Source organism: Elephantulus edwardii, unplaced genomic scaffold, assembly GCF_000299155.1.
Source record: "Elephantulus edwardii isolate Elephantulus edwardi_28Jun2011 unplaced genomic scaffold, EleEdw1.0 scaffold00040, whole genome shotgun sequence".
In the NCBI taxonomy this organism is placed as follows: Eukaryota; Metazoa; Chordata; class Mammalia; order Macroscelidea; family Macroscelididae; genus Elephantulus; species Elephantulus edwardii.
Genome location: NW_006399790.1, coordinates 9,378,195 through 9,394,478, shown reverse-complemented (window position 1 = coordinate 9,394,478; position 16,284 = coordinate 9,378,195). Strand labels below are relative to the sequence as shown.

General features: G+C 43.0%; 1 protein-coding gene across 1 annotated transcript; it reads right to left on the bottom strand.

The window, feature by feature from the left end:
• Positions 1 to 12,780: 12,780 nt before the first annotated feature.
• Positions 12,781 to 15,822, bottom strand: LOC102869703 (melanoma-associated antigen B1-like). The gene is made up of 2 exons (XM_006885102.1): positions 15,804 to 15,822; positions 12,781 to 13,601 (listed from the first exon to the last, which is right to left on the bottom strand). The coding sequence occupies exons 1-2, from the start codon at positions 15,820 to 15,822 to the stop codon at positions 12,781 to 12,783; spliced, it is 840 nt and encodes a 279-aa protein (XP_006885164.1).
• Positions 15,823 to 16,284: the final 462 nt, after the last annotated feature.

Genomic DNA, 16,284 nt, shown 5'->3' with positions numbered 1-16,284 from the left:
CATAAAGGAAAGAAGAGAACTGGAAATGGCAAATACAGGAAGTTTTTCTTCATTAGTTAAATGTTTTTAAAAGATACTTGGTTGTTGTAAATACTAGTCATATGTAGGGTTTGTAACATGTGTAGGAGTAAAATATATGACAATCATGTCTGTGGAGAGTTGTGATCTTAACTCGAAGACCACCTTCTCTAGTAGTTTGAATCCACCCGTAGCTCCTCTGGAGAATTATGGGTAATCTCTTTCCATTCAATTTGTAGCTTCAGAAACCCAATGGAGGGTTGGTTATGAATTGGTTCTGATTTGACAGCAATGAGTTGAGAAATAAAAGTATGACAATGGACCACCTGAGAGGGAGAAGGTGTGGCAGGCGGAATCTTCCCCACAGGGGTGAGGAAGCTGTTATATGCTCTCTTAGTGGGCTTGCTGGAGCAGCTTCTGGAGACTTGGATGGGTTTTGTCTAGCGATCGCCAAGTATCACTCCATTGAAATGAAAAGGGAAGGGAAGACTACACAAGAAGAGGAAAGCGTGACTGCACCCTGGGGCTTTTTTGGGGGGCCACAGAGGCTCTTGGTGTGGGTCTAGGGCTCTGTTTTCCTGAGAGCCGCTATAGATGCTAATCGCAGGCTACGTGACTGGCTTCTCCATTAGCCAGGATTCATATGGCGGGAAGATGGGGATCCCTCCTTGTTGAATCCCCGATGGAGGTTGGTGGGGTCTTTGACTTCCTCTTGGAGAGACGCTGTGGATGCTTATATGTAATTCCTACTAATCAACAAAGGAATAGATAGAGAAGCTCTGGTATATTCACACAGTGGAATACTATGCAGCATTGAAAAACAAGGAACTGGTGAAATATTACGCAAAATGGATGACCTTGGAGGACGCTATGCTGAGTGAAATATCTCAGTCACAAAAGGACAAATATTGCATAGGGCCACTGTTGTAAAATGGGACTGACATCAGGTTTGAGGGAAGACAGAGAAGGAGAGGAGGGATAATGTATACTGCATTGAAACAGATGAAGGAGAGAACTGTTTAAAAGGGGTATATAATTTGGTATTATTGTCATGACAGGAGTCTAGAATGAAGGCTGCACAGTGAAGTTGACTTGGGGGAAGGTATTGCATAACAATGAGAGAGTTTTTCTTTTCAAGAAGAAGAGTGATTAGGGGAGAGAGGGTGGGCGGGGAAAAAAGTGCAACAATGAATGACTGGAAACCTTAAGTCTCTGTAAACTTTCATTAAAATTAATAAAAGAAAAGAAAAAAAAACATCTGAAGTTGTCTTGAAAAAAAAAAAGTATGGCAATAAGTCATACTCCAGGAGAGAAGAAAGGAGTGTACACTGGTCTGTTTTCCTGTGTATTTTTGACTCAGTCACTCCTATGGCCATGACCAGCTTTTCTCTCATTCACTGAAGTCCCAGTGATTAGACAAGCCAACAAGTGGCAGGCATTTAAGAGAAGATTCACTACATGCAAGTGAAACTAGAGGTGGTTTTGTGAATGACAGCCACAACAATTACTCTTCTCTGTTTGTAGAAGAACAATTCCGTATATACAGACCACGTCACTTGTGTGATATTAGAAGTCCAGGGTGCTGCGGCACCACCTTCATGTGTGATATCAAAGGGAGCTTTAATCCTTTTCTTCAGGAGAGCTGAGTGAGATTCTGCAATCTGAACACCAGTCAGGGGACTTTTCAGCCAGGTTGACGCCTCAGAGTCCCTCAAACAATCTGGGAGAAAGGGAAATGGCAACAGACAAAAGTAACGTGAATCAAACCTCCTGCAATCCTGAGACCTGCACACCTAGGCATGAGCTGAGAATGTTTGCCAAAGGTGACAAGGTAGAGAAAGCCCACCATTTGTTAGCTGTTAAGAGGCACCAAGTAAAGGTAGTTGCAGAGGTCTTTCTCTGAAGAGAGATTGAGGCAGAGTTATGGAAGGAATAGATATAGAGTCAGCAGGAGGGAAGAGCCTGTGCAAAAGAATAACAAGGATGATAGGTTAGTGAGACAGTATCCAGGCCTGTGATGATAAAGAAGTGATCACCGCATAGGAGGATATTTGTGCTTATAAGTATCTAGGTAGGGGATGAAGTGAGCAGTAAGGGGTTGGGAAAATTATAAACTATGAGATTTTTAGAGGCTACAGGCTCACTTGTTGGCAGAACTGGAAAGTCAAATACCAAAAGTTGGATTTTCTGTGTTAGGAAGTTCTCACCTTGAACTTTCCCAGCAGTGCTCAGAGAAAGTTCTGGAGTCTCTGGGTGGCTAGCAAGGTCCGCTGGGCAAAAGGAAAAAAAGTATCAAGTGGGCAAGACTCTGGCCCACTTCACCAGACTGCTCTTTCCTCGATCAAGTTCAAGGACTGGATTTCTGGGGAAGCCTTCAACGGGAGTTAGAGGTCCCACATAGAAAATGGTCTACACTTTTTACAGTTACGTTCAGTTAGATGTGGTTTGTGTCATGGGCTCTTAACCGCTAGGGACCCGGGCTCAAGATTGCTTCCAGCTCTTTTCTGTATATGCGGTGAGCAACATTAGTTACTGTAGAGCGGCCAATCGCCTAGAACGTTCTAGAGATATTCAGTAATCAGAGCATATAAGTATCTGCATGTTGGTAGGAGTAAGCTCTCTCGGCCTTGGATAAAAGATGCCAAGAGCAGAGTCCTAAAAGGAAACAAAGACAGCAGTATGAAATTAGAAAATCAGGGTTAAAAAAAAAAACCAAACAAAAGAAAACCACCTTTACACGCAAGATTAGAGAAAGGCACAAATGGACGTTTAGAAAAGAGCCCAAGGAAGCAGCCACTTTTTCCTCGGATGGATTTCCGGGTGAGTACTGTCTTTCTTTCAGTTCTTTTATAGATTTATTAAGCGTTGTGTAATTTTGGTTTCCTACTGCTTTTACAAGAGAGGAAATGTTTTTCTTTAGAGTGAGTTGCTGTTGCTGGAAACAATTCATAGCTGACCCTTCAGTGAGTTTTCAGAGACAGTAAATTGCATGGGAGATGGTCAGTCTTTCTTCTGAGGAGCAGTTGGTAGATTTCAAACTCCTACTGTTGCATTAGCAACACAATCCCTTACCTACAGGACACCAGAACTCTCTCTTTTAGAGTATAAGGTGCTGTCTGCACATGATTTTACCTCAACCAATGGTCTCCCATGACTTCTCCTGATACAGGCAAACCCGACTCCCCTCCCTTGGTAACCAGACCCACCTTTCCTCATTGCATGGAATCAACTCATAGTTTGGGCTTCTGAGGCTGTTAATTCAACAAGAGGACATTTCCCATCTTTTTCCCTATGAGCCACTGCTGGATTGAAACTGCCAGAGAGCCTTTGCCTTTGGGTTAACAGCACAAGGTCTTCAGGACTATGTCACCAGAACTCCCCCATTTTCTACTATCCACAGGACATCTCCATATGGACAGCAAAAGAACCTCATCATCTACGTGGCCCGTACTAACCTCACTGCCATACCCTTCCTCATCTCTATCCTTAAGTCACTACCAGCTCTTTCTCCTCTTTCATCCTCAACTTCAGTTAAAACAATCAGCTTCTTTCTAGTCTAATCTTCAGAACTCAGACTCCCAATTCTCTCACATTACCTGTAACTCTCAAAAATGCAAATCTGCCCTCCTCACCACCTACACACTCGCAGCCTGAAATACCCGAGGGCTACATTTGCTAAGTCAAAATGTGGAGTCTTGTCCCTTGGTAAGGCCTTTCACCTTCACAGAAGAAACATGAAGTGTTACAAATGCTCCCTTAACTTTAGAATTCCTATACACAACTGTAAAAAAAAAAAAATAAGATTAGGGGCAGTTCTTGCCCAGGCCCTAGGAGCTGCATCTTAGAGGTGGTATACCTACAGCAGGATGATACATGATGTTCCCTAAATTTGATTTAATACATCCCCATCATCCTTCATCAGTTTAAAAATTCATGTCCACAGTTTTTCTATCCATTCATTTGTTGATGGGTACTTGGATTGCTTTCATGTCTTTGCTATTGTAAATAATGCAGTAATAAACATGGGTGTGCATATCTCTGTTTGGATGGCAGTTCTGATTTCTTTAGGATATATTCATAGTAGTCCCATTGCTGGGTCAAACAATTTCCAACTTTTTGAGACAGCACCTAACCTTCTTCCGTGGTGATTGCACTGTTTTACACTCCCATCAGCAGTGAATAAGGGTTCCAATCTCTCTACAACCTCGCCAGCATTTATTGTATGTTGCTCTGTTGAACTTTGCTATTGTTGCTGAGGTGAGATGATGTCTCATAGTTGTTTTTGTTTGCACCTCTCTGTTAGCTAGGGAATAATCATAAAATAGAATAATATTAGCACTGAAAAACAATGAACTTGTAAAACATTACACAGCATGTGTGAACCTGGAGAACATTATATTGCATAGCACCACAGTTATAAAGCAGTCATGGCAGGGGGTGGGGTAGGGAGAAGAATAGAATAAGAGTTGATAGATAATGAACATTGTATTGGAACAGATGAAGGAAAGAACTGTTTTAAAGGAATATATGATTAGGCATTACATGTACAACAGTAGCGTAGAATAAGAAGTACATTGCAAAGAGAACTAGGAGGCGGGGGGAAAGGGAGGTAATTGTGCAACAATAAATGAATATATTTTTTTAAGTTAACTGGAGGTGGGAGGGGAAGAAATGTGAAGCAATGAATGAAAATATAATTTTTCTGTAAACTTCAGTTAAAATAACAATTAAAATAAAAGATTTATTACACACACACACACACACACACACACACACACACAAATCTTATCACAATAAAAACCATGTCCACTGATTCACCATTCACCCTGCAAATGTCTACACATCTGGCCAACCTCCTGCTGCATGTAGTGTCTGCTGGCAACATAGGAGAGCACACACACAAACACAACCACAGGATACTTACCTTCTTGTGTGCAAGAACTCAGGAACTCTGAGAGATGGTAGGGCCTAGGAACACAACCAGAATCCTTTGTGAAGACATATCCACACCTGGCCCTTTACCTGAAGCCACAGAGAATTAGCCCCAGGACAACAGTGTCTAATTTCTCTCTCCTTATAGCTACTTCATAGCTCCTCACTATTGTTCATGGCCTGTCTCAATTGCTTCCCATAATTCACTCATTCTTCCCATTTACTAACTTCAGTGGAATGGGCCTACTGTGTAGAAGAGAAGAAATACTAATCTCTGGGAGATGTCAAGACAGTCCCCAGCCCCAATTCATTAGCAATGTACTACTGGTGCCTCAGTATAGTCAAGAAGTATGTTATTGCCATTTTTATTGTTGTTAGGTGCCATCAAGTCAACTACCACTAACAGCAATCCTATGAACATTTCTGAACCTTGCCCTATACATGCTTGAGCCCATTGTTATAGTTACTGTCAGTCCTTGTCGAGAGTCTTCTACTCTTTTGCTCTCAACTTTTCCCCAGCATGATGTCCTTTTTCAAGGACTAGTCCCTCCTAATGACATGCCCAAACAATGTGAGATGAAGTTTCACTTTCCTTGCCTCTAGGGAACATCTTGGCTGCACTTCACCCCACACAGACTTGTTTGTTCTATTGATGGTCCCTGGGATATTCATTACTCTTCTCCACACCACAACTCAAAAGCATCACTTCTTTTTCTGTTATCCTTATTCATGTTTCAATTTTCAGAGGCATAGGAAGTGATTGAAAATGCCATTTCTTGGTTCAGGCACACCTTACTCTTTAGACTGATATTGTTGCTCTTTAGTGCTCTGGAGAGGTCCTTGGATTTCCCCAATGCAACAGGTCTTCTGGTTTCTTTACTGCTGTTACCATAGGTGTTGATTCTGAAGCCAAGTAAAATTCTTACTGGGATCCATGAAGTAGGTATGTTGTTGTTGTTGTTGTTGTTGTGTGCCACTGAGTCAGAACCAAGCCACAGTTGACCCTCCAGTAGGTTTTCAGAGGCAGTAAATCACACAAAAGATTGTCCATCAACTGCACAGTAGCTGGTGGATTAAAAACTCATACCTTTGCATTTAGTAGCATAATTCCTTACCACTAAGCCACCAGAGCTCCAGAGGTACGTACTGTTGTTGTTATGTGTCATCAAGTCGATTATGACCCATAGCAACCCTAAGCACAATAGCTCTGAACCCTGCCCTATCCTGAGCTAATCTCACTGACTCTGAGCCTCCTATCCCCATTATCCCAGTTATTGTGCCAATCCATCTCATGCAGGGTCTTCCTCTCCTGTGCTGTCCCAGAGTCTGAGATGGTATTTAAAAATCCTTGCCTTCAAGGAACAACTTGGTTTCACGCTCTCCAGGACAAACTTTTTTGTTCTTCTGTCATTCTTAGCCATTGTCCAGCTCTCTGATACATAGCACTCAATAGTGAAGACCATGGCCTGGATCCAGTGTACCTTAGTCTCCAGATTGACATCGTTGCTGAATAACAACAGTGGGTGATCCAGGAGAGCCAGTAGGAAGGGTGGTTCTATGGAATAGTTGGAAATATATATAAAATATTAGACCTGCTATATCAGCAACCTCTTTAAATCTTTAAATTAGCTAGTAATAGAAATGCAGAGATTTCCCAAGACTATTCATGTAAGTTTTACAGAGCCATCTCAGAGATGGTCTACATTCACTCCTGCTTCCTTCTCTAACTTATGATCAACTCTAGATTCAAAGCAATGAATACCAACCTGTCCTGGGCTATCTGTACATGGTCTCTCCCATGGACCCTGGAAATTACTCTCCATCTGATCCATCTTGATGCTCCTCACTAGCGGAAGGCGATCTGACCCAATCCTTTCCCTAGAAATTGGTCATTTTGTCAAATCTTTGCTTCTAAAATTTTAAATCATGCTTAGAGGATTCTTGGTACTCAAGACCTCATTTTAGATATCTAGCTGTAAAAGCTTAAATTATTTTCCTGTTCAACTTTATTAGAAAGCAGGGAAATACAAATTAAACTAGCAATGAGGGGAGGAGGAGTGAATAAGTGGAGGACAAGGCAGCTTTAGTCCCATGAAACTATTCTGAATAATACTGGGAAGGTGGATGCAATGACAGTATGCATTTACCAAAATCCAAAGAAGAGCTCAACAGAAACTGTGAAGCCTAATGTCAATTATTGAGCCCTGCTAGTAGAACGCATTGTGTGTTGGGCTGGTAACTGGATGTTCTGATCTCCCATAAACCTGATTGGAGTTCAGAGTGAGTCAAAATCCACTTGACAGCAGTGGTTTGGGTTCTTTTGTTTGGTTAATGTGAACAATGGGCTTTAGTTAATCAGCATTTATCAATTTTGGTTTTTCACTTGTAACAAATGTACCACAGAAATGAAATATGTTACTAAAAGGATAAACAATATGCAAGAGGAAGGGAGGAAGACGGGAACTCTCTGTACTTTCTCACCCTTCACCTGGAAATCTACAATAGCTCTAAAAACGTCTTTTTTTAAAAAAAAGTAACAGTAGGACAGTATTGTTTAACCTAAAATTTAATTAAATCTGAGAAATTGATAATGACTATAAGAGCCTAATATCTTTATAGACTTTAATTGTGTGAATATGAATCAGTAGGGCATTTTTGATATGATTTTGGTAACATGTACACAGACTGACAATTTTACATCGTCTTTAACTCAATTTCTTCTTTCTATCTGTGTCTTTTCTTTAAGTAACCCTATTCAGATGCTCTAAAGTTTGTTTTGAACTTTTTACTTTAGTAAAAGGTATGTTACTTTTTTAGTAAAAAGTCATGTTACTTTAAACTGCTTTAAATAAGCTGGTGAAAATTAGGCAATGAGTGAGGAACATCAAAGGAGAATAGAAGCCATTGAATCATTGGGTCAAAAGTTCAAAAGGTTTTGAATACACAACGAATCAACAAATCTGTTCTGGACGAAGTGTCTCCATAGAGGATGGTAAAACTTTGCCTCACATATTTGGGGAATGTTATCAGGAGGGGCCAGTCCTTGGGAAAAAATCCCCCATAATGGTGGAAAAGGTGAAGGGTCAGAGGAAGAGAGACAGACCCTCAACAAGAAAGATTGACACAGTGATGATTACAATGGAGCCTGAGTAAAGGTGAGATTGTGAGGATGCCTCAGGATCAGGTGAAGTTTCTATCTGTTGTTCACAGGGCTACTATGAGCAGAACTGACTTGACGACTGGATGACAACAACAACAACAACAACAACAACAAGGAAAACCAAATGGGAAACAATCTATGAGTCCATTTAGAGGAGAATGGCTAAATTAATTACGGCACAAACATACTTTAGAATTCTCGTGAGAAATTGAAAGGTGAAGTGGATGGATCTCTATGTGCCACAGTGGGAAAGCCCTCCATTCCCTACACAGAGTGGCAAAACAAGTATATGGTTAGCCATACGGTTAAAAATTCAACATATTTGACAACACATCTGTGGATGAAAAAGCCTCAAAACAGCTTTCAAACAATGCACACCAGATTGTTAATTGTTATTTTCTCTGAATAGGGGGCTGAATTCGAGAAGAAGACTGCAGAGGGGAGATTATGATTTGTCTGCACTGTTAGAATTATTTTGCAACTTTTTTTTTGCACTGCTATTAGCATTGGTATAAAAATATTCATGTGCTTACAACAGAAACATAGTTGTTGTGCATTAGTCAGATAAAGAAACCAATGGAACGGACAAAACCGGAAATCGGAAGTACTTAACACACCGAGAGTGAATCTCTTGTGCTCGTAAAGTGTTCTGTGGGCTGCCAGGGCTTGTTTACTAGTGGGTGACCCAGTAGTCCACCTTGCTTCCTTCACATGGTTCCACATCTCAACACAGGATCTTCACCTTCCATGTTTCTGCTGAAGTGAAGGAAAAGAATGGAAGTGACATGGTGGCTTTCATGGAAATGAGCACTATTGCTTCTGCTCATAGCACCATGGCAAAACTGCCTCCATGACCTCATGACCCTTCCTGTAGGAGGGCGGACTGGGTAAGACAGTCATCTCATGAGGCATCATTATACAGTGTGGATGACTATTTACAATATCACCTGTAAACTGCCATTGTTATTAGCTGCCGTTGAGGTCGTCCTTAATTCATGATGATCCCGTGTGTTGCAGGATAGAATTACTCCCTAAGGTTTTCTTGGTGACAGTCTTTACAGGAACAGTCGACTGAGTCTTTCTTTTGTAGAAACCCCATCCCAATGGGATTTTAACTGTCACCTCATAGGTTAGCAGCCTGTTTGCAAACTACTTGTGCCACTCAGCCTCTTTTCCTATATAATTGCTGTTGGTATATCCTGTCCAAACAGAACAAACTCATAGCTGACGGACTTCCAACAGGTTTTTCAGAAGTTGTAAATGGCACAAGAAGACACTGCCCATCTTGCTTTCATGGAGCAGCTGGTAGATTAGAACCACCTGCTTTTGGGTTGGCAGTGAAGCTCCTTACCAGTAGACCAGCAGATCTTTTATTATACAGTACTTGTGCAGTTAAAAAAAAGCAATTATTACAAATGGTTATGAAAATAACTCCCACACTCCTAAAAAAAAAAGCGCTGATGGCTGTCAAGTCAATTTTGACTTTATCATATATATGTTTTGGAATAGAACTGCTCCAGAAGAATTTGAAGGAGGGTGAACTGTAAAAATTAACAGAATTAGATTGCTAAGCCTTCCTTCCACAGTACTGCTGGGTTAAGTTAGAACTGCTGAATTTTAGGTTAATACCCAAACCAAACCCATTGCAATGAAAAACTCACACCAACCCTAGGGGACTGGGTTTAGAACTGCTTCACAGAGTGTTCAAGGGTGTAAATGTTTATGGAAACAGATTGGCATAGAGTTCAACCTGAGAACTTTCAGTTAGTAGGTGAGTATTTGGGCTGGGTTATGATCATTGTTAGGTTCCATCTGGGCAACTCCAAACTCAGAGTGACCCCATGTACAACAGAATGATATCCTGCCCAATCCCATGCCAACTCCACCATCTCTGTTGTGCTAAATGCAGATTTTTAATCACTGTGTGATTCCATCACATGAGGGTCCTCTTCTTTTCTACTGATCCTCTACTTTCAACTGGCATCTTGTAGTTCACAAAGACGATGTTCACCATCCTTAATTTGGTGAGTGACGTCTGGGATTTTAGAAGCAGTGAAGAGATTGAGATTGTTCACAGCTTTAGTTTGCTTGGCTCCACAGTCAACACTCTTGGCACTAGTAGCCAGGAAATTAAAAGACGTATTGCCATGGGAAAGTCTGCTGTTAGGGACCTCTCCAAAGAGATTAAGGTGCGTCTGATACAGGCCACGGTCTTTGCTGTCACTTGTTATGCATCAGAGAGTTGGACAATGACTAAGGAGGATAGAAGGAGAATTGATGCCTTTGAGCTGTGGTGCTGGAGAAGAGTAGTGAGGGTACCATGGACTGCTAGGAAAATAAACAGATTCGTCCTGGAGAGGGTTAAACCGGGTGGCTCCTTGGAGGCAAGGATTCTGGGGCTTCATCTGACATACTTTGGACATGTTGCCAGGAGGGACGGGTCCTTGGAGAGGGACATCATGCTTGGGAGGGTGGAGGGACAGCGCAGGAGGGGAAGGCCCTCTATCAGATGTATTGATTCGGAGACTGGGGTTATCGGGATGGGAGTGTCAGAGACAGTGTGATTGGCACAGGACAGAGCAGAGTTTAGGGCTGTTGTACATAGGGTCGCTATGAGTCGCAAGCGACTCGACGGCACATAACAACAACAACAACAACAACGAAGTATCCTTGAGGTTTTTTTACAATAGATGCCTTCCGAGCACTGTTTTTCCTTTCCACGTAGTTAGAAGGCACAAAGCCCGTTTTAATCATGGAATTCCGCACGCGCCACCAGGGCGTGGAGTCATCCAGGAGCCACAGTCTTTCGTTCTTTTTGATGTCCAGCTCTTGCTCTTGTTGGGCCACATAATCAAATTTGGCCACCACCGCCACTTCCTCTGCCATCTTTCAGCAGCTGCAGCACTGGCAGCCTCCCCGCCTCCCGCGCGGCGCTCCGGGCCAGCAGACGGCGCCCCCTCGTCCAACTCCGCAGGGGAAGAGGAAGCGACGCACAGGGTAACAAGTTACGTGGGCCAACAGGGGAAGGAGGGCCTGTGGAGGTGTCCATCTGCCAGCAGGACCGCCTCACCTGGGGTCGGCCAGGGCCCACAGGGCTCCCGCTCACCTGAGGATGACGACCGCCGCGGCCGTCGCCGTCTTTTCCTTTTTAAAAATAAAAAAATGTGACAGTGAATATGAAGTTCTTTATAAAACTAGATCAGCCAAAATGCTGCTTAAAAAATGAGGACTATATCATATTTTCCCTTATGGCATATGAAATTTAATATGGTTGTAGGATAGATTTCTCTAGTGGAATGTAATTAAAAGCACCTAGAAATATTGTATAGACCAGTAATATTCCCCTATCATCTAAGTCATGTTACCTCTCCTGATAATCTACTGTTTCACTTGCAGTAGTTCACTAAATGACACTCAGCTTAACCTTCTTTAGAATGTCCTTTTAATGGAATAGACCTAGTTCCTCGAGCCCAAGGCAAAGTATCAGAACAAAGGTTTCCTGACATTTCCGGGGAGTATCATCTTATTTCTCAGGATCTCCACAGGCATCCTGTGCCTACGACAGCCAGTCAGTCCACATGTTCAAGTCTTGTCACTGGGACAAGAGCTCAGCATAGCTTCCAGTCCTGCCCCAAATGGGGATTTCATTCTGGTTTATCGAAAATACCAGAGTAACTGTTAAGAGCTAGCCCTCACTTTCTTAGACTCAGTTTCTCCATGATCAGACCCATCATGGGAATGTCTGCCTCTTTGCACCCCTCCCTCAGTCATATTTAATTCTCCATTCCCAATCTAAACACCATTAAGTTTTTCTTCACCACTAATTCCTCAAGCCTCCTTCTCTACCCCCAAGCATTCTAAGTTAAAATAACTTCCCAATAAGAGATCAAAGCCCCAAAGTGCCTTGCCTCAGGGCCTGCTCTCTTCTGGAACATCCTTGATCTTGGTCCCATTTTATTACTGCCTTTTGGTCACAGAGAGTATCTTACCATCTTCTTTCTCAGGACGCTGCTCCTTCATGCTAGACATTTATGAGCAGGACTGGGTTTTGATTATTCTACCTTGTCCAGGACTAGAAAAGACAGCTTCAAAGAACCAATGCTCAGTGAATAACAAGGAATAAATGAGCCACTCAACAGGGTCTTTATATTTTTTTACAATTTATAATTTTCATCCATATTCTTATGCAAAGGCATATATATATATATATATATATTTATACATACACATATACACACACTTTACTTTTATAAGTAGAAACAGAGAAGTGAATAAGACAAAACAAAAACTGACCTTATACTATTTTATTATACCAAATATGCTATATGTGAGGTGCAGTCACATTGCTGAGAAAATCTCATTTGCAAAGCAATGTTACCTTGTTCTAGACCCTACATTCGCCCCACCCTGCAAAAAGATGCAAGTTTTTCTGATTGTTTTAGAAAGATGCCAAAACCCATGCTCTCAAAATTTGTATCAATAAAGTGAAATAATTGTGTAATCTAGATCGTAAAGTTAATAATGAGAATAAAATGTGGAACACATCAAAAGGAAAAGGATGAAGTTACTGATGTACAAGAGAAAGGAAAAGAGGTTCAATAGGATGATTTCTCCAGCTCAGCCCCAGCCTGCCCACCACTTCTGTTTTGGACCTCAAAGGAATAATGGCCTCAGACTTGACTAGGGTTGGGAGGTCTGCCCTGGGTGCCTCTGGGAAGCTCACAGGCTGTTTCAGGAGCCCTAGTAACTCTGGCCCTCCTTTCCTGATCTCTCAAAGCCTCTTCATATTGCGCTGGGAAGGCACTGGGTGTGGTATTCTTGATCTTGGCCAAAAATTCCAGGACTTGCATCTTGCTGGTTTCAGTGTGGGCCCTGGGACCCCACAGGAACTCGTAGCGTGGAGGGTCACTCCTGGGCACCTGCCTGTACTCCACATACTTTTCCTGCACCAGATCTTGGGTGATGAGCTTCCTGGGCTCCCCAAAGATTACATGCTTCCTACCATCAAAGAGCCCTAATATACCCAGGAATTCCCACATCTCTTCCTCAGTGGCCCGGTTGCCCTTTAAGAAGATTATGCCCAGGAGAGGCATCAGGATTCCATTCCTGGGAAACTCGCCATCATTATTCAGACTTTCTTCATTGGTGATGCTGAACTTGCTGATGAGGATGTAGGATCGAGTGCTGGGGTCCACTTCCTTCAGGATAAGGCCAAAGACCAGCTCCATCTGTTCCAAGGTTCTCCTCAGGATCTCAGGGAAGTTCACCTTGTACTTCTTGTTGATGGTCATCATCATTTCTTTCTTCATCACGGGCTCTTTCGTTTTATACTTCTTCAACAGGAAATGCATCAAAACATCTGCCTCCCTAATCAAGGGATCCCTCTGGTAGCTGTCAGCAGAGGGGGGAGCATCACAGGAACTTGGCCTTCGCTCATCTGGGGCCGGGGCCCCTCCCTCAGCCCCAGTGTAAGAAGCACCTGCAGCAGCCCCTGGAGGGTGCAGGGGGACTTCAGAGGGCAGCCAGTAGAGGGACGGATGCTCTGAACCCTCACTTCTGTGAGTCGGTGGTCTCCGCTGTTGCTCACTCAGGTCTTCATTTTGTTGTCAATTGGAACCTGGCATCTCTGCCTCTACTGTCTTGAGTCACAGTCTAGAAACAAGAACTTCACCTCAAGGAGGCCCAGGGGGCAGGTATAGGGATGGGGGATGGCAGAGGTCAGAACATGTTACACCACCTCCGACTGCCTGGGACTTCCCAGCAGTGGCAGAGGGTCTTTTAGGGATAATCGTCTCCAGGGAATCCATCAGCAGCTTGGAGTGAGAAATGTGGGCAAGCCTCTGAAAACCTGCTGGATAGTCAGTCAGCTGTAAGTGATTCCAACTCAAAAGCAATGAACAACAATAACTACCTCGATTAGTTCCCATGACCCACACCTTACTCCAGTTAGGGACAAGCATCCTTGGCTTGAAGAAATTGACCAAGACCCTCTGTCCTTGGGAGCACCCACAAACAACTGAGGGGACACCTCGGGCTGATGACGCTGCCAGAGCCTTCTAAATTCTCTTACTAGAAGTGATGTTTTCTTCTGCCTCATCTGTCAATAGCGTTCTCACTCATAACAGTCAGGGTTCTCTTATGGTGACCCCTTTTGAGGCCCAAGTTGTTCTCTAATTCTGGAGCAATTACCACAAGACCAGATACAGAAATGAGGGAAAACCTTATCCTCACAAATCTCCCCTGGGTCCCCAAGGTTGATGGCAGCGGGATTCAAAGTGACCTCCTCTGCCCTGGGATATACAATTCCCTCTTTCCTCAGTGTCTTATTAGCACAACTAGTTCCGGGGCTTTACCCTCCACTGGGTATCAGGCTTCTCCCCTCAGATCAAAGTCTTCACTAACCTGGAATGTCTGGTTTGGAAGTCATATACACCCAGGAATGCTCCAGAACTCCAAGGACCAAGTGCTGGGCCAGGGCACTATGGAGAAAGCCCACTGCTCTTGAGGGGAACCCCATTAGTTCCCTTCAAGTTTGTTGTTCGACTGTCTACCAGAGGCTTTTACCAAGGAAGCCTCTCCCACCTCTGAGAACACAATATTAAGTGAGGGGATACCAACCTGACCCCTCTGCCTGGGGTCTTCTAGCTCTGGGACATGATCCCTAAATTCTGCTGTGTTGTTCTCCTCTCTTTTTATTCATTGGAATCCTCTTCTTGGCTCTTCTGATTAAATGCATCCTGAGAAATGCCATACTTAGCTCTGTTGCTAGCTTGAGCAATTTTCCTACTACAAACCTTGTCCCCTCCCTGTCCTATAGTGAGGAGTGTTATGTGGTAAGGACGAAGCTGCAGCAGAAGACAGGAGGCCAGAGCCAAGTTGGGGGGGGGGCATCAGAAAAACATGCTCATCTATTCTTTCCTTCATCAGCCATACTTTGAGGCTCATGAAATGTGGCTTCCAACAGACCTACTTTCCACAGAGGCTCTCCAGATTGGATTTAAGTACCCCCCCATTTTGCCCTTGTCATCTGTTGTTGAATACATAGGTGATGATGTTGTCATTGAAAATTACATTTCCCCCCTTGCTCAAGCCTCTCACTTATTTTAACTTATTTCTGTAGCTCTGGGCATCTGGCCCTGCCCAGCACTTTGGGAAGAACTTCATGTCGTTGGCTGAGATGCATTTTGTGGTGGTGAGAAGTGAATGATCAACCTCTGGGCTGGGAGGAGTGGTGCCAGTGTGGGCTCCAGAAGGATTCAGAACAGGGGACTAGAATACCTAGGATATGCACCAGATTCTCAAATGTGCACGTTACCCACCTCTCAGAACCCAGGCTGTTCTTCCCTGAAGGGCTTTGGTAGGCTCTGTCTAAGGAGCCTGGTTCAGTGTGTGCATTACAGGTAAAGAGCCTAGGAAAGTGACTGGCAAGTCTCTTTAAACAATGACAGCTTCTTCTAGGAATATTTAGACACCACAATATCATTGTCCTCAGAATGAGTTATTGTTGCTGTTGTTTCCCCAGCATGTGTTGTTAGATAAATGCACGGCTCTGGGACAAGAACCAAACCAAATCCCCAGAACACAAAATCTCTAAATCTGACAAAGTTCTGCTTAGGAAGTCAAGGAAAGTCATAGTGTAGATTACCCTGTTGTTTTCTAGTCGGTTGCAACTCACGTCAGCCCAATGGCTTACCGAGTGCTAATGCCCCCATAGTACTTTCATGGCTGTAATCTTTACTGAAACAGATTGCCAGGCCTTTCTTCTGCATTCATGCGGCCAAACTGTGTATTCAAGAGCAGATGTTTATTCCACTCATTAGAGAGTGTCATAATTACCTAGTGCTGCTGTAAAGGAAATACCACAAGTGGGTGCCTTTAATAACCCAAAATATATTGTTCCACAGTATAGGAGGTTAGAAGTTTGAAATCACTGTGCCATGGCTAAAGGAAGATTTTTTCTCTCTGTTGGGCCTGTGTGAAGGACTTACCTTTTTTTGTGTGTCATATTTTTTTATTGGTACCCTTACAATCATTCATATACATTATGTTTTATACAATCATTCATATGCATTATATTTCATATACTTAATTACTATTGATGTGTGCCGATTATCCCTCCTTCTCTTGAAGTTCTCGTGGAATAAATTAGAACTGAGATATGGACATTTGTACAC